Genomic DNA, 21,845 nt, shown 5'->3' on the forward strand with positions numbered 1-21,845 from the left:
CGACACCTTGTTGGGTCTCCCAATGGTGCCTTTCCCTCTCTCTTCTCTAACTCTCTCTCACTCCTCTCTTGCCTATAAATAAGTGGGGTCTCCCCCTTTGTAAGGCGTGGCTTCTTCAAGCCCTTTAGTGCATTTATAAGATTTTATGCTTTCTAGCCATTATTGGCTTTTGTGTATGTCCTCTTTTGGACTTGTTCTTTGATTTCTATGTGTGAATGTCCATTGTAGGACATACATTTCTTTTCCGCATATTTCATTACACTAATGGGAATGGGTTTAAGAACTTGGTAAAAAATTGTCATATTTCATTCATTTACAAAATATGAGTTTTTACATCACAACCCCAAAATCCCAAAAGGTTCCCTAGAAGGAAGTCCCATAGTCCATTTGTCAAGATCCACGAGCCTCTAGTGTCTGTTGCATTGTATTCTGCCTTCGCCTTAGTCCTTGAAATTTTTAATGATGACGGTAAAAAACAACTTGTCGTCGTACAGTCCCATTACTCACGTGATCACCAGTCAGTATGAGCCAAACCAAAAGTCCATTTGTCAAAGAACCTTAATTCTTAAATACAAAGTGTCGACCCCTCCCATAGGAGTTGACCTTCAGGTTTTCTTAACACAAGAACACAAGAGAACAACTTAAAAGAGTCGACTCACTCACCCCAACTAGGGTCGACTCACAGACCAAAGTGTACATACACATATTAGAAACTCAAAAGGAGTCGACCCTACAAATCTTAGGAGTTGACCCTCAGAAACAGGCCTAACATCAATAGACCAAAAAATGAGTTGACCCTAAAGACACGGGGGTCGACCCTTGGAACACAAAACATTAACTACACAAGCAGAGTCAACCCCCCAAACATAGGGGTCAACTCTTAGAACATAAAGTTATAACTATAATCAAAAGGAGTAGACTCCCCAAACATAGGGGTCGACCCTCAACTACAACAAAACCTCAATTCAAAACAAACAGGGATCGACCCTCCCATCTCAGGAGTCGACCCTCAATACCCAAGGCACCAACTCATGGACTCATGTCATGCCTATGTTTACATGCATGAGTATTTCATTTAAATCTTTCATTTAATTTTTGTTGCTTTATATGTGATGCTTAACATACACATTTTTGTTACGATCTTGCTTTATATATAAGGATCACCACTCTCTTGGCTACTATAGGCATCTTCGGCTTGTTCAAAGGTATTCATTCAACCATTTTCTTATGTCTTTTAACCTTGAAAAATACTGAGATGCTTGCACCATAGTTCAGGAGCCTTCATCAAGGCGCCCCTCTCTCTGAAACCCAGAATACAAAAACCTTATCCCTTTCTGAAATCAACGTAGTGCACTACTAAGCATACTGCAGTAGCTCCACCTTCACCTCAAGTATCAGAGTTCAATGTCCCCTAATCCCTGTGGCTAGGGACGGTTCACAATTGACCAACTAGCATTACCCGCTTTGCCACAAGGTTGATGTTAATGCTTGTTCACAATTGACAAGCTCGATCTAGCCAGATACTTTGGCGAGCACAAATCAATCCTTTAGTATAGCTTATTCTTAATTAATTCTTTATGCATAATATATATCCTCTCTGTACCTCGGGCCGGTGCCCACACAAGCCATACTCAACTGATATCATTCTTATGGCATGCATTCGGTCATGTATTGTACATTCTTGCAATACAAGAACTAAAATCCCGTACTTACATAAGTACTATGACACATATTGCAACACTTGCAAATACAAAAACAAGCAAAGTCGTACAAGTGCAAATCACATAGTGCCACACTTACACTGCTGACAAAACAACTCTTTTTTTTCAGAAATACTGAAAAGTAAAACATGCACAACCATATGCATCATACCATGCATGTATGCTCATGTACCCATGCATTTCAATATAACCCGAGTTCCTCATTAGAGTACCAAACATAATTTTATGCAGTAAACTCAAAAATACCATAAATATAAGCCTCCCATTCTATTCCCAAGGTGATCCAACCCAAACCCAAACTCAAAATACCAAGAAAACCCATTTAAGAATCTTAGGAGTAGACTCTTGGTTCACAGGTAGACTTTTTTCAGAGAAAGTCTACACTCAACATTCAGGGGTCAACTCTTTGAACATGAGGGTCGACTCTCTGAACACAAGGGTCGACTCTCAGCTAGCTTTACATAAAGAACAACAAAGGGGTCGACTGTCTAAACATGAGAGTCGACTCCTATGCATGTTTGTATCTTACTAGAATGATTCAAATATGGAAATAATATGCCAGACTTGGATTGGATATTTGACGATATCAAATCCATTTGGTAAGTCTAAAACCAAACTGAGCATTGATGATAGAGAAGATAGTTAGGGTAATGAATATCCTCTATAGTTTTTCTCGTGGAACTCATTTAGAAAATAAAAACCAATAAATTTTTTGTATAATTATGTGTTAGGAAAAAGTAATTATGTATAATAATTTTTTTGGTATTTATTTGAGATTTTCTATCTTATTGATTGTTGCTTTATCAATAATGCATTTATTTATTTATTTTTATTTTTAGATATTTTTTAAAGTATTTTTTAAGTTTTCAAAAAAAAAAATTGAAGCTTACGCTTTACGCCTCGCCTCAGTTTTTGGTGGAGTGCTTCGCTACGCCTCAATGTTTTAAACAACATTGGCTGGGAGTTTGTACTGTGAATGTGTTGTTGCTTGTTCAAGTGATATTTCACATGCTTAGTTGACTATTGGGGTCTGAATTTAGATACTGGTACCATGGAGTATGTTGAGGAGCTCTGCAATGTATACAAAAAGGGAAAATATTGCGTGCTTTTAGTTTTGGTGATATCTTGCAAGCTTCCTTTGTTTGTTGTCTGACATTATTGGATTCTTGTATGTCTGGAGTGATGCCATGCATGATGCAGTTTCCAGTTAGATTTCACCAGCCCATATTCGTATGACCTCTTATCTGATTGCCTCTTTCCTTGCAAATGTAGTGGACCAGTTGGAACAGTGCAATCATATGGTGGGTAAGGAAAACAAAAGAAAGCTTGCAATAAGTAAAATTTCTCTCAGTTCGAAAAGATCACCAGAATCACAGAATGATGATAATCCAAGGCGATACTTTCCTTTCACACAAGGGTATCCATCTGTCGCTACCCTTCGAGTGGGATTGGAGGGGATTCAGATGACAATTGATGGAAAACACATAACATCCTTTGCGTATCGTGATGTAAGTATTGTGGCGTTGAAATGGGGCAACTGTCACTGTTTTTTTTCAAAAGCAGGCTTCTAGTACAATGCTTTACATATTTATATGCGGCATTCAAATTTCAGAGTCTGGAGTCGTGGTTGGTCAATGATGTAAGAATTTCTGGAGATCTGAAATTGCTTTCTGTGTTGGCAACTGGGTTACCATCATCAGAAGATGTGGACCATGCTGTGGATTTAGATACACTAAAGGCTATCCCACTGCCATTAAAGAAGCAGGTGGATCTTTTTATTGGAATTTTTTCTACTGCAAACAATTTCAAACCTAGGATGGCAGTTCGGAGGACTTGGATGCAATATGATAGTGTGCGGAATGGGAGGGTTGCTGTCCGTTTTTTTGTTGGTCTGGTAATTGTATCCTGTCTCTCTCTCTTTCTGTCTCTTTCTCTCTCTCATGTTGAAAATATCTCCCTTGCAGCACAAGAACAAGATGGTCAATGAAGAACTTTGGAATGAAGCACACACTTATGGAGATACACAATTGATGCCATTTGTTGACTACTACAGTCTCATTGCTTTGAAATCTATAGGCATATGCATCTATGGGGTTAGTTTGGGCTTTTCTTTTGACTTTTAACATGCAGGCAGATTTCTCTCTCTGCTGATACACACATTCATGCAAGTCGTATGTATTGAGTATCCCAATGTAAACTCATGCTGGTTTCTCCATCATTAATCTTTGCAGACAAAGATTGTCAACGCCAAGTACGTCATGAAAACTGATGATGATGCATTTGTTCGTGTGGATGAGATTCTTACTTCTTTAAATCGGACAAACATTACGCAAGGTCTATTATATGGCCTTATCAACTTTGACTCCGAACCTCACCGAAATCCAGAAAGCAAATGGTACATCAGTCCAGAGGTATCCATTTTCAAACAGCTTCTGGTTTCTATGTTGGATCTGTAAGATGTTATGCTTCGTTACTACCATCAGTTGGCCTCTACTTGTTCCATTTTGAATTTTTTTTAATTTGATGAGGTAATTATATGATATCAATAATTGGAAACATTTTCTGCATGTTATCGTGTGCAACAATGTTCTCCTCTACCATAGCATGCCATATAGTGCTTATGGAACATGTGTTGAAATTGCATTATCATAATATATTGTTTTAAGGGTTTTGTCTCAAAATTACGAGGGATAGAATCTAAGCTTTGCCTACCAAATACCCTACATTTACCTAAGTTAGCTTTTTGGTGCCCATTTCACTTCTTTCAGAAAGTTGTTAGATGTTGAGCTGGGTTATCTCTCTCTCTCTCTCTCTCTTGTGCTATCGAGCTCACTGGCTCTTTCAAGCTCTGGAGCCCATGCTCTCCTTCTTCCTACTATTCTCCTTCCCTTTAGCATTGACTTAGTCAAGAGTCTTCCTAATAGAGTCTAGGGTGTGCCTAGTCCTAGTTGAGTCAAAAGGCTATTCAAGGTGGTTCATGTCCAGTTGCTCGGTCTCACCCAGGGCATGGGCTGCCCTTCGCAAGTAGGAGAAAACTCAATTGTATCCTGAGAGTGAAGTTGCACGAATACCCATTGTAAAAAAAAACATCCTAAGTGGGGCAACTATCACTTGAAAGATAGTGCAGTCAACGCATGCCTCTGAGCCTACTTGGTTGAAGCTCAGTTGTCATACCCATTGAGTGAATTTTTCCAACATTGTTGTGTTTAATTTTGGGTGATTAGGCAAAGTAATTGCTATTGCACTTACACAATTGATCCAAAAAGTTTCTTATTTAATGATGTAAGCTGCTAAATTTTTGCTTGAAAAGCTTGTGATGGACTTTTTTTTTCTTAATTTCTTAATGTGGAGCACTTTGTTACCCATTTTCTGGTGATTCTATCATGCTTTCTTTCTATATTTCCATACCTACATTGAATCTTTACTGCATCATTGACACAGCTTCCATTATGGTTTATATAGGAATGGCCAGAGAACACTTATCCTCCGTGGGCTCATGGTCCTGGGTACGTTATTTCGCATGACATAGCTGATTTGGTTGTGCGGAATCACAAAAAAGGGCGATTAAAGGTTTGCTGACCATCTTTTAACCTTATTGTCGTTGAATGATGTGAGGGTGGAGAAATATTTTATCCACCATTTGTGGATGTTGATATTTACCACTTCTTTTTTATGGACCTGTGAGGTTCCACCAGCAAAATGAAATGCTTACGTGATGAGTCTCGTAATGCTAGTCTTTGGTTAATCACTTGGTACTTGCCATGTCTGAATCAGACTTAATAGGTCATAGCTTTAATGTCCTGCAATACACGGGATTTTGGCATGGGCTTAGTCAAATGGATCGAGTTGTAGTCTCTGCAGTTCCATATGGACTTAAAGCCAGTCCCTGAAGACTTGGCTATTCCTTCAGAATTCGGTTGAGTTGGCCACTTGTATCAAGGCCCATAGGTTTCAACTTTGAATCACCATGTGTGGACCTTAATTCTGGTCTTGCACTTGAAAGATATCCAAGTTACTCGGTGATGAGCGTGCAAGGGCTCATCCTGATGCTCTCTGTAAGTTGGGTAGGTCTTGCTTGTGTTTTCTGTCGTGTTGACTTGACCTGCATTTGCCATCTCTGTGAAGGCCACTTGACTGGATCAAGTCTATCCAAGAGTCAGTCCTCAATGCAGTCCAAGCCTATGGACCACGAGTTCTACCAAATTCAGGCATGCAGCCTTACTAAGCATATCACCCTGCCGATTGATGGTGTTCCTTTTTCATCCATGATTATGCTTCCTTGTATGAAGACTGACTCCTTGCACATTTCATCACAGCTATTCAAGTTGGAGGACGTGGCGATGGGGATGTGGATAGCTGACATGAAGAAGGGTGGATTAGATGTTCATTACGTGAATGAGGAGAGGGTATATAATATGGGCTGCACGGATGGTTATGTTGTCGCACACTACCAGGAACCAAGAAAGATGCTCTGTTTATGGCAGAAGCTAAATGAGGGACGTGGGGCCATGTGCTGCAATAGACAACGATAGGGCAGATTACTAACACAACTTGTAGATGGATTCTGCGGATTCTTTTTGTCGCTCAGGTATGTACAATATGTAGAGAGAGAGAGAGAGAGAGAGAGAGAGAGAGAGAGAGAGAGAGAGAGAGAGAGAGGCTGCTTCTTGTTTACCACTTTCATCTTATATTTTTCAGGAAAGAACGTCTCAATAGTATCTGTTTCATGATTTATTCTTTGAATCATCTCGTCATGTTCTTGGGGCTGGGTACTTTGTAAATGTGCCAACTTACGTATGGCCTTCAACATTGGTCTAAGTCAATGTGCAAATTTAATCCGGATGAGAAAATCCTTGCCAAGGATCGCTATTGGATACAACTGCAGCGGAGCTAAACATTGACTTTGCTTCGTGACATGGGGGACACCGGGGGCCTGCCATCATCACACACACACACACACACACAGATGTACTGGAGCTAGGGCTTAGGCCTGCTTTTCAAAAACGTCACATCTGACCTGTTCCTTTTCTCAGGAAAAAGGCCGGTGAACGCTGCCCTTTGCCCGGCCCAACCCCGTGTTCTCATTTTCAACCAGTCGTCTTTTGAAGGGGTTGCGTTGCACCTCGTTGGGCTGTCCTGTCCCAAAAATATAAAAGGGTGAAGCCAGCAATGATGGCCACCTTGGCAGAATCTTGAGGGGACGTTTTTTCACACCCCCACTTTCATGTGAAAGGGATCCTTCACACCAAAGTGGTGCTCTTTCTCGCCTGGTTGAAACAAACGCCAAGCGGGAAAGAGCGAGTGGAGCCCACACCTTTTCCTCCCAAATAAAGAGTTTCATGGAAGCCCGTGTCACACCTCTTCCGTTCCGATATCCCTTTTTTTAAGCGAGTTACTTCAGTCCCAAGGAATACTTCAAAGGTCCATAAAGAAAAAAAAATGAAATAGGGACTTAAATGGATTAGGTAATAGGTATATTATTCATGATCCACATTAAATCTAAATTTGGGTAGAAATTTTGATTCCAAGTTTAGACCAATTAAAATTCAATAAACCCCATCCATTTGCGCTCGGTATGACAATTGAAAATAGGTGGATATGGAGTGACATTTTAGAACTGGATAGTTAAGTTCTTTCATTTAGATCCTTCCATCATAATAGATGGGTTGGCTATTGTTCTATCACGGATGGGTTGAATAATGTTTACATATAATATGACAAATTTTATTTGAGAAATCAGAACTTACATTTGCTCATAGTTTCATTGAAGTGCTATGATTGTGATTTGCAATCACAAAAAAGTTCAGAAAATTCAAGAATCACAAGGCGCTGCAAATGTTATCAAAAGATATTTTTGGATGAGATTTTTTCAAGAATGATAAATTATGTGACATTGCCTATTTTTTTTTTTGACGATGAAGGAAAAATTACACAAAGAACCAGGAATGGGTCCGCCTACCTGCGAGGTAAAACTTGGGGTTGAGGACACGATCATCCAGCCTTACATGCCCCAACCGTGATTAAGCAACGGGTAGCCCCCATGTGGCAGCATGATTCGTCCTGCACCTTCAGATTGACACAAGACAAGACCCCGCTGACCAACTGAGTAACCACCGGCGTGGTGGTTGACGTTGTTGAATTTTTAACATCACGTAGTATCATAGACGCAAAAGTGCCAGATATGGGTTGGGTCAACCTAGACCCGAAACTGAATCCATATGTGGAAGAGAAACTCAAAATTTGGATTCAAACCTGATTCGGACCTCATGATAGTGTCTCAGTTCTAGTTATGGCAAAAGAATTTATGGTACTGGATCCGTTGAAAAACAAGTACAACATACCGGTTTTCAACTCAAAACACCAAAATGGGTTGATTAGTGCCGATTCAGACCCAGATCCTAATACTCGCTTATAGTTCAGTCTGAGTAGATGAACATCTGCTCTAAAACGGACTTGGATTGGGGAATATACCATCTGGATCCGTCAATATGGTTCGGATCAAGTTCAAACCGATTATGAGATCCTACCCGTTGAGATCATACGTAACGTATACGCCTATACGGTATGACAACCTTTTCCGGTAAGATATTTTTAAGTATCTGACAAAGACAGATCCGGACCCGACCCGAACTGGATACACAAAACCCTAATTTTTTGTTACCCACATGATGCCACGACGATCGCCGTTTTATATCTTCGACTGTCACGAGTCTCTCTCTCTCTCTCTCTCTCTCTAATTGGGGGAAACTCTTCCCCTCTGTCCTCTCGAGGTTTTCGGGGAAATCGACCTGACTGGGTACGCCATCTGTCTCTCGACTCTCTTCCTATCTTCCCTGAACGATTTCCCATTTTATCCCAAAATCATTTCTCCCCGTTTCGCTCAGGGTTTAGAGAATTGGGGTTGTCTTTTTTTCTTGTTGTTGCTTCTTTTGTTTTACGTTACTGTATGATCTTTGTTAATGCTGGTAGATTTGGTTTTGATGGATGGTGAAGTTGCATGCAGATCGTTAAGTGATGCTAGGGTTTGTGTTTTCGAGTGTCGTTGATTGGATTTTGATGCTTGATGCTGTGATCTAAACCTTAGGTTCTCAAGTTTTAGCTGTGTGGGATTTTTGGGTTTCCTTATGCCTTTTCTTATCGAGGTTGGAGATTTAGGGCTTCGGATGAGTGTAATTTTCTCGCGTGTTCGTACATACTGAAAATTTGGAAATAACAGCATCCTGACGTGGGGGGTTCAGGTATCATTGTTCTTAGTCTGTTTGAATTCTTGTGGTATAATCCAAATACCGAAATCTTAAGAGAGAAAGTGTGAGTTGTTCTTAGAGATGATTAGAAGTTCCTATTTTCATGATTACCGTGTCAACAACGAGTCCGGATCGGGTGCAATCACATGGCACAAAATTTGTGCATTAAGCACCTGACTGCCCTCCATCAGGCCTTGGCCCCCACAACTGACAGGCCTGTCCCCAAGATGAAGGGTGATCAGGTGCTTAATGCACACATACTTGTGCAATCATATTGCACCTGATCTTTTCATGTCAACAACTAAAGAAAATTTTCCTTTGTACTGGGACATAGGGGATCGGATCCTTGGAAGGGGGAACGCCAGTAGGGAGGGGGAATGAATGGTGGTAGCTGTCAATCCGGTCTTAAGGTTTTCTAGAGAACCAATACCCTGTTATTACTCGATGGATAGATTATTGGAATCCAATGTTGTCAGTAACTAATCACCTGTATCAATTTTTGAAAAAAAGACCTGAATCGCCCATATCGAACAGAATCGCCCTATTTCAAAAACTGTTTGCTTAATTAAAAAACTCATGAAAGTCAGAAAAAATCAGAAAAAAATTTAAAAATTGGAAAATTCAGAAAAATACAAAAAAGTCCATAATGACCTGTAAAGTAAACAATAACATAAGGCTCGAGCACGTCATAATTCATAAAGTCTAAAGAAATGTTATCAGAATCGGTTTCAGGGTCGAATCTATTTAAAAAAAAGGGTAGCCAATTTTATGCACATTTAATGATTGGTAATCCTGATTTTGATGCACAATTTCAGTGAACAGACAAAAACCCTCAAATCAATGCATCCACGAAGGAAAACAACCATAAGTGGTGATTTTATTTGATTACATGATGAACAAAAGATGAAATCACCAAACTTTTTCAACAATTGGCCAAAGAATCAGAGCTATTTCCCAAAATCAGGATTATATTCTGCATGTATTAGGCTGATTTGGCCCGATACCGGCAGAATTGGGCCTGAATCTGCCAATTTTCTATGGATATGAATCACCACTCGTATTGAATCAATAAGGAGCCGATTTGATTCGATTCTGACAACATTGCTAGAATCGACAAACTAAGGATGAGTTCATTTGATTCCTTGGCTTGAAATGCTTGGTTCGAACGCATGCCAGTTCACTCCTTGTGTCAACCGGTGCTATGATTTGGTTAAAGCACCTCTGTTCATTGTGTGGTTTGTTTTGAAAGTGAATAACATGATTACTTTTTAACCACCACTTTCTGTTCTTGAGCATAAACTGCTTCAGAAATATGTTGATTCTTTTTTTTTTACTTCATTTTTCTTACTTGTTTTCATTTATCACATCCTTCCCAGGCCTTGGTGCCGAGAGAGGTCTATTTTTGCTTGAATGGCTGGTCAGAGATACAACTCTGGTAAGCGATCTTATCATCAAGTAGATTCAATGGCCATGAATGAAAATGGTGTTGGCAAGAGGAGACATTCAAGGGATGAGAGAGATGAGTATGTCCCAGGGCCAGATGACACTGTTTACCGTTATTTGTGTCAAGGGAGAAAGATTGGGAGTATTATTGGTAGAGGAGGTGAGATTGTTAAGAAATTGAGAGCTGAAAGTCAAGCAAAAATTCGTATTGGTGAAACAGTTCTTGGATGTGATGAGCGTGTGGTGACCATATTCAGTCCACGCCAGCATGGTAAAGGGACTGACGTTGATGAAGAGGAGATGGACTTTCTCTGCTCCGCACAGGATGCACTTTTCAGGGTACATGATAGGATAGTCGCTGATGAGACACCTGATGAAGAAGAGTCTGACCCGGAGAACTGTGTGGTTACTGTTCGTTTGCTTGTACCTGCTGATCAGATTGGATGCATCATTGGAAAAGGAGGTCAAATCATTCAGAACATGCGTAGTGAAACCGGGGCTCAGATTCGCATCTTGAAGAACGATCAGCTTCCTCCATGTGCCATGAATACTGATGAGCTGCTTCAGGTAATGGTTCATACTTTTCTGATGGTGCCTAAATTGTTTCAAAAAGTCCAGCAGCTTTTATTTTTTTTTCTGTCAAAAAACTGCCAGGTAATTAAATAAATTGAACATGTTAATCTAATGACGTAAAAACTTGAGAGAATAGGAACATGAACATGATAACAATTAGTTGAGTTCTTGGTTTGGGTGAATAATATATTTGTTTATTTATTTCAGTTTGTTATTACCCCAATAATGGTCAAGATCGGGATTGGGCTTATTAGCCAGTGGACGGGGAAATGCTAAATTTTTGTGTTAAATTCTTCCACATGTTCGTTCGGTTGTTCCATGGTGAATTATAATGTGTGAGGGTCAATGTGCGTGGTCTCTGAAGTCTGAACATCTGCCTTTTATCCTCTTATTTTCTGTTTTCTATTGACAATCTGACTGCTTTAATTTGATTTGGTATCAGATATCTGGAGAGCAATCTGTTGCGAGAAAGGCACTCTATCAGATTTCATCTCGTCTACATGATAATCCTTCAAGGTCGCAGACTATGCTATTTCCAAGATCATCAAACATGTATCCTGCTGGTGGTCAGTTCATGGGTCCTAATGCAGCCAACCCAATCATGGGCCTTGCTCCACTTTTAGGTTCATTTGGTGGGTACAAAGGTGATGCTGGAGGGGATTGGTCCCTTGGATCCTCCAATCCTTTCTTTCCTGCTCCAATTAGGGATGAGAATTCTGCTAGGGAATTTGGTCTCCGTTTGGTATGCCCGACTGGCTTAATTGGTGGTGTTATAGGCAAAGGTGGTGGTATTATCAAGCAAATAAGACAAGAGTCTGGAGCAGTTATCAAAGTTGAAAGCTCTACTGCTGAAGAAGACTGTATAATATCAGTCTCCTCTCGAGAGGTAAATTCCTGACCTTTTCTATTGTCAGGATGTGGCATTAGATGACAGCTCCTGTTTCTGAAATTTCTGTTTTACATGGTTTTTGTTTATTTCTTTCAGTTCTTTGAGGACCCTGTATCAGCAACTATTGACGCTGCAGTTAGACTTCAGCCAAGATGCAGTGAGAAGATTGACCTGGAATCTGGCGAGCCTTCATATACCACCCGCCTTCTTGTTCCAACAGCCCGCATAGGGTGCTTAATTGGTAAAGGTGGGTCAATCATATCTGAGATGAGGAGACTGACCAGAGCTAATATTCGTATTTTTTCCAAGGAAAATCTCCCAAAGGTTGCATCTGAAGATGATGAGATGGTCCAGGTTGGTTGACAGTTTTCGGTCTTATGAGAAGTGGTAGATGAGATATATTAGGAATATGTACTAGAGTAGTGGTTTTCTTAACTGCTGCTATAATCAGATCTTTGGAATTCTAGCTCTGTTATTATAGTTCTATGTCAGATTTTGATAACTTATACTGTTTGACTGGCACTGCGTTGCAGATCAGTGGAGATCTTGATGTTGCTAGGAATGCCCTTGTTCAAGTGGCAATGCGGCTGAAGGCTAATTGTTTTGAAAGGGAAGGTGCATTGCCTTCATTTTCCTCAGCTGTTTCTTATCTTCCTATTCCAAGGGGCCCTCCAGAACCTCTGAAGTATGGAGGAAGAACGGATGCTAAATCTAATGGGAGGGGATACTCTTATACTGGTGGAGGTTCTTATGGTGGTCATACTGATGTGTCACATTCTGAAAATTACAAAAATTATGCTGGCAACCAGGTGATGTTTATAGTCATTCTGGTTTTCCATGGAGGTTCTTTTTCTTTTCTTTTTCCGGAGCTTGTGGGAGGTGGGGAAAGTGTGGATGGTGGGGGTTTGAGTCTGCTTATCTCCAGCTTTGATTTGTCTGCTTATGTTTCTTGTCTTACATATACCACTTGCACTAGTAATCTTGTTAAAAACTAAAAATGGTTCTCTGCTTACAGGGTGGCAGTGGCTATGGATCATATGGCAGTTATGTATCAACCAAGTCAGGTAGTTCAGGGTAAGAGACTGGTTTGTTTGTTTTCATTCCATACTAATGAGTTTGTTCTTTGAATTTGGTTGCCGAGGCCTCTTTTTTTACTTTGCTGTATGATTTATGCATCCTCTGCAGCTGATGCATTTTCTGTTGTAGCCTATGTCACATGGGTGCGGGTGCGGGTGTGGCGATGCAGCACTTTAAAAAAACTTGGGTGCGGGAGAGTATATATAGAGTTACCGGTGTTAAAATGTAAAACTGTACATATATGTATATATAATAATATTATATTATTATATATATATATATAAATACATTTTTAATTTCTTTCTTTTCTGTATTTTTTTTCCTTTATTTTTATTTTTTTGTCTTTATGTCATCTAGTTCAGTTTGAACTAGAATGACTGTTGCTAGTCAAGTCCTGTCCAGACTTGACTAGCAATAGAGCTGTTGGACTGACTAGAGCTGTTGGACTGACACATTCCAACAGCTCTAAATAGAGCTGTTGGACTGTGCCCAACAGCTCTATTGAGTCCTCTTTCAGCTGTGTATATAAAGGGGTGCAGCCCCTCTTGTATTTCACCCCAATGCTTCTTAAGCAATTGGTTTTTCATATCAATAAAGAATACATTTTTATTTTTATTTTGTTTCCAGTTATACCCTTTTTAAGGGTTGTGCTTTACTGTCATTCTTGACACTTGCTCTTGTTAATCAAAGCACGTGTTTCGAAGATCCCCATTTCATTTCATGGTATCAGAGCCGCGGAAGTACTAAATCTTGAGGAAAAGCTGCATCGGTTTCCGTGCCCGTTTGCAAAAGTGTTCGCCACTTGAAGAGAAGTGTTTTATCACTTCATTGGAGAAGATTTCACATCTTGTTGTATTGTTTTTTTTTTCTTTCTTTCTCATTTTCCTTCTTGTTTCTCTTCTATCCCTATTCTTTCTCTCCTTGTAATTGATGGATGACAATGATAAAGTCACCATCATGCCTATGAAACTAAGCGATACGAACTATGTAACATGGGCTTCAATCATGAAGCACCATATATGGGGAAAAGGCTTATGGGGGATTGTGGATGGTTCCGATTCGGAACCTAAGCTATCTCTTACTAAAAAGGAGGGAGATAAAGAGGTCCCTCTATCGGAAGAAGAGAAAATCAAGGCTATTGCCTCATACGAGAAGAAATGGAAAGAATGGAGAATATCTCATGCGAAGATAATGTCATGGCTTATCAATAGCGTTGACATTAAAAAATGCTCAAGTCTTGCCAAATTTGATCATGCCGATAAGGCATGGGAATACCTTAAGAATATGTATTCCCTTAAAGATATTGCACACGTGTGCAACCTCCAAGAAAAAGTTCGAATGATGACACAAGGAGACAAAACTATTCGTGAATATTACAATGGGTTGTCCAAACTTTGGGAAGAACTTTCCCTTTTAGAACCAAAGTGGCATTGTGCCGAAGACATCGAGCTTCGTCAGAAACAACTCGATGCTGAACATTTTTACCAGTTTATCACTGGATTAAGGCCGGAATTTGAAACCACTAAATCGACCCTACTTCACCGGGGAAAAATTCCTTCTATTGTTGAAACTATTGAAGAGTTAACAATGGAAGAAAATCGTCTCCGGAAAGGTTCTTTAAAAATTGAAGATGATTCCGTTTTAGCCGTGTCTAGACCAGGGAATCATGTTCGATCATATAGGCCTCCTCACTTTAACCGACAAAATGGTGACTATGATAAGAAGAAAGTTATTTGTCATCACTGTCATGAACCGGGACACTACAGGCCACAATGTCCCAAACTTAAGGAGCTGAGAAAAAAAAGAGCTGCAATTGCTGGATCGGAGCCTAAAGATCAGGATGCACCAGTTTCCCTAGCCCAACTAATGGAGATTCTTCAGCCTCTCATCAAAGGTGCCTCTTCCTCATCTGAAGCTTCAACCGGCGCAGCAGCCTCATCTTTTTCTGATTTAGGTAAAATTTCTTGGCTTCTTGACTCTGGTGCATCTTTTCATATGACCCCAAATAATCAAAGTCTATCCAAATGTGTTAAAAATAAAACAAGTGTGTCAAAGGTTTTTACTGCTGATGGGACTTCTCTTGAAATAAAAGGAATAGGAAATTTTGAAAAAATTTATAAAACAAAAAATTTTTTTATTCCAGAAATTAGACATGTTCCCAAATTAAATTTAAATCTTTTATCTGTATCTCAAATTTCTGATTATGGGTGTAATATTTCTTTTTCTTCTCATGGTTGTTGGGTACAGGATCGCCAGTCAGGCAAGCTGATTGGGGAAGGCCATAGAGAAGGAGGACTCTATTACATGGATTTTTTGGAAATGCCGAAGAAAGCTTTTTGTTATAATATTCAAAAAATAGAGTTGGAACTGTGGCATAAGAGACTTGGTCACCCACATATAGCCAAAATCCAACATTTTCCAAATCTAGGAAAATTTTGTAACTCTGAATCATTTGATTGTAAAGATTGTATTCTCGGCAAAATGAAAAGATTACCATTTCAGAACAGAACCTTTTTCTCTTCAAGACCACTTGAATTAATACACTCGGATGTTTGGGGTCCTGCACCAGTAATTTCTAAAGGAGGATTTGTTTACTATGTTATTTTTGTCGATGATTTCTCCCGACATACGTGGATGTACTTTCTCAAACATAAGTCTGAAGTATTTTCATACTTTCAAACTTTTCATAATATGGTTAAAAACAAATTTCAAAATGATATTACTATTTTTCGCACAGATTCAGGGGGAGAGTTTTTATCCACAGATTTTCAAAATTATCTTAAATTGCATGGCATCACACATCAAAGATCTTGTCCTTATACACCTCAACAAAATGGACTGGCAGAACGAAAACATCGCCATATTATAGAAACCACTAGAACTTTATTAATAGCAAATCAAGTCCCTAAAGACTTTTGGGCAGAAGCTGCCTTAACTGCTACCTATCTCATTAATAGGATGCCATCTTCTTCGTTACAAAATATCACTCCCATTGAAAAACTAATGAACATTTCTCCAGACTACTCTAGATTAAGAATATTTGGGTGCAAATGTTTCATATTTACTGACAAAAATGATAAACTTTCCCCTCGTGCGATTCCCTGTGCCTTTTTAGGATATGCTGAAAACCAGAAAGGTTATAGATGTTTTGACTTCAAAAATAATAAACTATATGTGTCTAGAAATGTTTCCTTTCTTGAAAAGGAGAGCTTCTTTGATTTTAGAAAATTAAAAGACGTCACTGAGTACTCCTTTTTGCTAGATCTAACATCAACATCTGATGAATATGACCTTGATTGTAACTTTGATGATGATCAAAGAATTATTGATCTTAATGTTGAAAATGAAGAAGTTCATAGAGATACTAGTATTCAATATTCCAGGCGACAAGAGTCTAATACTCCATGTGCACTTGAGAAATATTCTAACATTCCAACTAGACAATCATCCCGAATCTCAAGGCCTCCAGAAAAGTTTGTATCATACGAGTCTTTCTCACCCACATATAGGGCAGTTATTGCATTAATTCACTCATATGAAGAACCATCCACATATTTTCAAGCAAAAAATGATATCAAATGGATAGAAGCCATGAAAGTTGAATTAGATGCACTTGAAAAGGCTTCTACATGGAATATTCAAGATCTTCCTCCAGGGAAGAAAACTATAGGATGTCGATGGGTTTATAAAATTAAAACCAAGAGTGATGGTACTCTTGAAAGATATAAAGCCCGTTTAGTAGCCAAAGGTTATGCCCAAGAATATGGGATTGATTATGAAGAAACCTTTGCTCCGGTGGCTCGTATGACTACTGTCCGAACCTTAATTGCCTTAGCTTCTATCAAAAAATGGTCTATTTTTCAAATGGATGTCAAAAATGCTTTTTTAAATGGAAAGCTAGTTGAAGAAGTATATATGAAACCCCCTCCTGGTCTAAGTATTCCTAAGGGTAAAGTCCGCTTAGAAAAAGCTCTTTATGGACTTAAACAAGCACCAAAAGCTTGGTATGATAGGTTTAGTCGTGTTATGATTGATATTGGTTTTCAATTCTGTTTAACTGACACTGCTTTGTTTATTAAGAATTCTGATGCAGGGATCATTGTGCTTCTTCTCTATGTGGATGATATGATCATCACCAGAAGCGATAAACAGGGAGTTAAAACAATCAAAACACTTCTTAAATCTCATTTTGAAATGACTGATTTGGGCTTGTTGAGATATTTTTTAGGTATTGAAGTTGCTTATTCTCCTAGAGGATATTTATTATCTCAGACTAAATTTGCTTTTGATATTATTTTCAGGTCTGGTATTACTGATGATAAGAAAGTTGACACTCCAGAAGTTGTTAATGTTAAAATGAAGATTGATGATGGAGAACTTCTTGCAGACCCTACTCCTTACAGACAGCTTGTCGGGGCACTTTCCTATCTATCCATTACCAGACCAGATATAGCACATGCTGTTCATACAGCAAGTCAATTTCAACATGCTCCTACTTCTGTTCATATGGGAGCAGTCATGCGTATTATCAGATACATCAAGTCCTCTCTTTCACGAGGACTTTTCTTATCTTCCTCCTCTTCTCTTGATTTAATTGCATATACTGATGCTGATTGGGGAGGTGATCCCAATAACAGACACTCAACCACTGGCTTTTGTGTCTTTTTAGGGGAATCATTAATCTCGTGGAGGTGTAAAAAGCAGCAGAAGGTATCTCTCTCATCCACCGAAGCTGAATACAGAGCCATGGCAACCACGACCATGGAAGTAGTTTGGCTCCGACGACTGCTTGCTGACATGGGAGTTGAAGCAACAAAGGCTTCACAAATGTGTTGTGACAACAAAAGTGCGATCTACATTGCCAGTAACAGAACATTCCACGAACGCACCAAACACATCGAAATGGATTGTCACTACGTCAGAGAGGAATATCTACACGGGATAATTGATCTGCCATATGTCACTTCAGAATATCAGTTAGCAGACTTCTTTACAAAGCCGCTCGCTGCTCCCCGATTTCACTTTCTCTTAGACAAACTTTCGCTCATTGTACCGTAAGTTTGAGGGGGAGTGTTAAAATGTAAAACTGTACATATATGTATATATAATAATATTATATTATTATATATATATAAATACATTTTTAATTTCTTTCTTTTCTGTATTTTTTTTTCTTTATTTTTATTTTTTTGTCTTTATGTCATCTAGTTCAGTTTGAACTAGAATGACTGTTGCTAGTCAAGTCCTGTCCAGACTTGACTAGCAATAGAGCTGTTGGACTGACACATTCCAACAGCTCTAAATAGAGCTGTTGGACTGTGCCCAACAGCTCTATTGAGTCCTCTTTCAGCTGTGTATATAAAGGGGTGCAGCCCCTCTTGTATTTCACCCCAATGCTTCTTAAGCAATTGGTTTTTCATATCAATAAAGAATACATTTTTATTTTTATTTTGTTTCCAGTTATACCCTTTTTAAGGGTTGTGCTTTACTGTCATTCTTGACACTTGCTCTTGTTAATCAAAGCACGTGTTTCGAAGATCCCCATTTCATTTCAACCGGAAGCGCCTAGGTAAAAGGGGAAGCGCGAAACATCGCACTTCCGAAGCGTGAGGGGAAGCATCCCCCTTTTTTGGGAAGTGTGCTTCCCTTTTATGGGAAGCGCACTTCCCCCACACTTTCCCATTTTTTTTATTTTTTTCGCTTCCACCTCGCTTTCGGTTCACTTCCTAGGTCACTTCCGGTTCGCTTCCTAGGTCGCTTTCGAGACAGTTCAGAATTTTCTTCTAAGTGGTCCCATGCTTCCCCGCTTCCTAAATTTTTGAAAGTGCTTCGCTTCCCGCTCCCGCTTCTTATATCGCTTCTCGCTCCCGCTTCCTCGACTGGTAACTCTGGTGTGTGTGTATATATATATATATATATATTAAGTTTTATTGGTCAACATCAGTAACACTAAGGACATTAAAAACAATTAGCATAATATCGTCAAATCAATTCATCATCATGCATGCAATAAATCAAATTAACAATCTACAATTCTATTCTACATCATAAAAACTAACACAACAATTTTGACAGACTCCCGAACGGGCCATACTATTAGGATTCTAACTTGCAACGTCCCAACAGATATATTATGTATAATGTTTAAATGTATATTATGTATAATGTTTATATTACATAGGTTTTACATGTAAAAACTCTTAAAAGATAGATTTTTGAGAAAATGAGTCACTTCGTGATCAACTCTTAACCAGTCGAACTGAGTTATTCCTAAAATAGGTATAATAATTTTTTTTAAAATAGGCAACAATGGTGTTTAGCCGAGATTGAGAGAGAGAGAGAGAGGCATGCGGTAACATATGAAAAAGGGGAACATAGAGAGAGAGGTAGCCGAGAGACTGAGAGACGAGTTGAGAGAGATATTGAAGGAGAGAATGAGAGAGAGAATGCGTACCATGGAGATGAAGAGGAGGTGTTGCCGGACGGTGGCAGCTCGTAGGTGTCGGGGTTGGGAGACAGGTCGCAGGATCGCAGCATCGGGGTCGGGAGATAGAGGAGAGAGCAAAAATATTTTGCCCTAATCCTCAGCCCATTTCATCGGGCTCTTTTTTTTTTTTTAAAGTTCAAAATTTGGACATATATGACCCTGGGTGTGTTGACTGCACCCAGGGTCAGGTTGACCGCACTGGGTGCAGCACTTGGTTGGCCGAATTCCTGTGACATAGGTTGTCGCTGTTGTCATTATATCTGCTGATGGGACTTTCACTTTAAGCAGATGGCTACAAATAATTTCATTCTTTTAATTTCCTGAATCTGAATTTAGTTTTTTTATCAGGATATCTGGTCAAACCCCTATTTCCCATGGAAAACACCACGGTTATTAGGGTCCACGCTGATTAGGGCATGCAGGTAGACTGTTGTGTCCTTCATCCATCTTTGTGTGGCATCTCTAGTTGCTTTTGACTTTATGAAGCCAAATCATCTATTTTGTCAAGCTTGCTTATCTTAACCTAGCCAGACCTGCCAGTATGTAGATTTTCTAATACTCCTTTTTTTTTTTACCTTGTTGCCTTTCCCTTCCTATACGCACAGCTGAGATACAAGAAGCCTGGAGCCAGACCCACTGTCTTTTGTTGATGAAGCCTCCAGCCTAAAACTGAAGACCAGATGAGTAGTGCTGTGTAATTGAGCAAACTATAATATTTGAAAGCAGTTTTAGGAACCTTCTTGAAGTATCGAGACCTCTAATGTTGCTTTCCTATCGCAGCTTTAGCCTTCTTAATGTTTGTTGGTTATTTTTGTTACTTAGATCTCATTGAGTTGTCTTCTACTGTGCGTAATGTTAGAAACTGAACCCATTGATGTTTAGCCTTTTCCGCCATGAGTGGTTCTGCCTAAAGAAAATGTTCCAAAATCGCTTTAGCTAAGATTGTTGTTTGGTGCATTCATGTGCTCCCACCCCCTCTTCTTTTTTCCTCTGGGCAGTGTTTATCTGAGCGACCTTGTTGCTTCTGTGTCAATTTCTAGTTTCTTTACAGAAATTAGAGAAAAAAATTAATGTGTATGGGTTACTGCCTTGCTGACCTATATAATATATTTTTTCGTGGATGAGAGTTGAAGCCATGTTGCTCGAATATGTTGCTGAGAGTTTGTTTATTTTAACCTGAGCATCTTATCTGTGCTTGTGGGGGATAGAAAGTTTGCAGCGTTTCCAACAATGTTTTGCAGCTAACCACCAATGCAGGCCTTGGATGTGATTCAAATTGGCGCTACATGGGGAGCAGCAGGTAAATCATAATGTGCCATATTAATCTGGGTGTGCCTGTCATGTTGATAATTAGCCATCATGCATGCGTTATTGTCCGATAAGCCCTCCTAGAAGAATTCAATCGGTTGACCTGTCGAGTCTTCCCCAGAAGCTGCATTGGCTCTCCATATTTGGCTGGCCTTGCTACTCTACTCCAGGATTACTGCATGAAAGATGCCCAACACATTGGACAGTTTAGATGCAAAACACTCGTTTTAATGCTGTCAAGATCCATCGTTGAATTCATTACTGCATTGTCTGCTTTTGTTTGCAAGTGGTGTGTGTATCACTGGAGTTCATGATGGTCCCTTGCAGCTCTTAGTTTGGGAATCCTAAAAGTGTGATTCCATAGGAAAGATGGCAAGACTCTGATAAGAAGAAACCATGTGTTTTGTATGGTTAGGGCCCTGGCGCAGAGTGAAAACTCCTCTCTAGTTTGTAAATTCTGTCCTTGTCGAGAGAGAGAGAGAGAGAGAGAGAGAGAGAAATTTCTGCATGTTACTCAAATAGTCGAGAGAGAGAGAGAGATTTCTGCATGTTACTCAAATAGTCGAGCTTCAGTGTATGTGCGCCCTTGTAGTGCCTGTGTAATGTGGTGTTTGATTGTAAAGGGTTGCGGTTTAGCCAAGGAATTGTTTGAGGCTGCCTGCCTGCCTGTTGGATGCTCTGGCTGTAAGCTTGATGGTTCCGGTGCTTTTGTGGGTGTAAAGATAACGAGGGGTCTTGAATGTTCCGTTCCTAGTCAGGTTTTCAACTTGAAAACTAGGACGTTCTCGTGAATGGCCTTGGAAGCAACAAAATAACTGAGCAAATGAATACGAGTAGTATCGGTTAGGATCGTTTGGACTGTGACAAGAGCTTTGTAACCCAGTCTATTGACCCCATCGGATCGTTATTACCTTGGATCTCTGGTTTTTGTTTCGCCTGTTGCATCAGTCGTTTGGGTTTTGTCAATCAATTACCATGGCATTGATTTGGGTCCGGTGTAGTGGAGGCCTCAATCTCACTGAATGGTATGACATGGGATCCAAAATTGGCCATGTGGGCTACAGTGAAGCTCTGTTTGTGTTGTGGTCTAGGTTTGAGAGTTG

General features: G+C 39.6%; 2 protein-coding genes across 4 annotated transcripts in view; both read left to right on the plus strand.

Annotated features, from left to right (window-relative positions):
- The window catches only part of LOC149847052 (beta-1,3-galactosyltransferase GALT1-like), a 26,529-nt gene extending 16,053 nt beyond the window's left edge, over positions 1-10,476 (plus strand). Inside the window, exons 3-9 of one of the 2 annotated variants that reach the window (XR_016430336.1) lie at positions 2,994-3,229; positions 3,334-3,615; positions 3,686-3,814; positions 3,953-4,132; positions 5,184-5,291; positions 6,038-6,309; positions 10,342-10,476. Coding sequence is in view for 1 of the 2 variants with exons in the window: in XM_089996771.1 (XP_089852897.1) it covers positions 2,994-3,229; positions 3,334-3,615; positions 3,686-3,814; positions 3,953-4,132; positions 5,184-5,291; positions 6,038-6,253 (1,151 nt within the window). In the remaining variant the exon portion in view is untranslated. Of the gene's footprint in view, positions 1-2,993; positions 3,230-3,333; positions 3,616-3,685; positions 3,815-3,952; positions 4,133-5,183; positions 5,292-6,037; positions 6,582-10,341 lie in introns of those variants that run through there. The other variant, XM_089996771.1, reaches the window with a different exon arrangement.
- Positions 6,195-20,391, plus strand: LOC149847053 (KH domain-containing protein At4g18375-like). 2 transcript variants are annotated; one of them, XM_089996774.1, is made up of 7 exons: positions 6,195-6,309; positions 10,342-10,975; positions 11,424-11,867; positions 11,967-12,224; positions 12,404-12,679; positions 12,886-12,944; positions 20,040-20,391. In XM_089996774.1, the coding sequence occupies exons 2-7, from the start codon at positions 10,376-10,378 to the stop codon at positions 20,041-20,043; spliced, it is 1,641 nt and encodes a 546-aa protein (XP_089852900.1). In that variant the 5' UTR covers positions 6,195-6,309; positions 10,342-10,375; the 3' UTR covers positions 20,044-20,391. The 2 variants fall into 2 exon arrangements, with proteins under 2 accessions (XP_089852900.1, XP_089852898.1); XM_089996772.1 differs by lacking the exon at positions 6,195-6,309 and adding an exon at positions 8,389-8,517.
- Positions 20,392-21,845: the final 1,454 nt, after the last annotated feature.

This window comes from Nuphar pumila, chromosome 2 (assembly GCF_984573655.1).
Source record: "Nuphar pumila chromosome 2, dmNupPumi1.hap1.1, whole genome shotgun sequence".
Classification (NCBI taxonomy): Eukaryota; Viridiplantae; Streptophyta; class Magnoliopsida; order Nymphaeales; family Nymphaeaceae; genus Nuphar; species Nuphar pumila.

Coding starts and splice junctions, on each gene's coding strand:
- LOC149847053 (XM_089996774.1), top strand. CDS start 10,376: ATGGCTGGTCAGAGATACAACTCTGGTAAGCGATCTTATCATCAAGTA. Junction 12,225..12,403: donor AAGATGATGAGATGGTCCAG/GTTGGTTGACAG, acceptor ACTGCGTTGCAG/ATCAGTGGAGATCTTGATGT. Junction 12,680..12,885: donor AAAATTATGCTGGCAACCAG/GTGATGTTTATA, acceptor CTCTGCTTACAG/GGTGGCAGTGGCTATGGATC.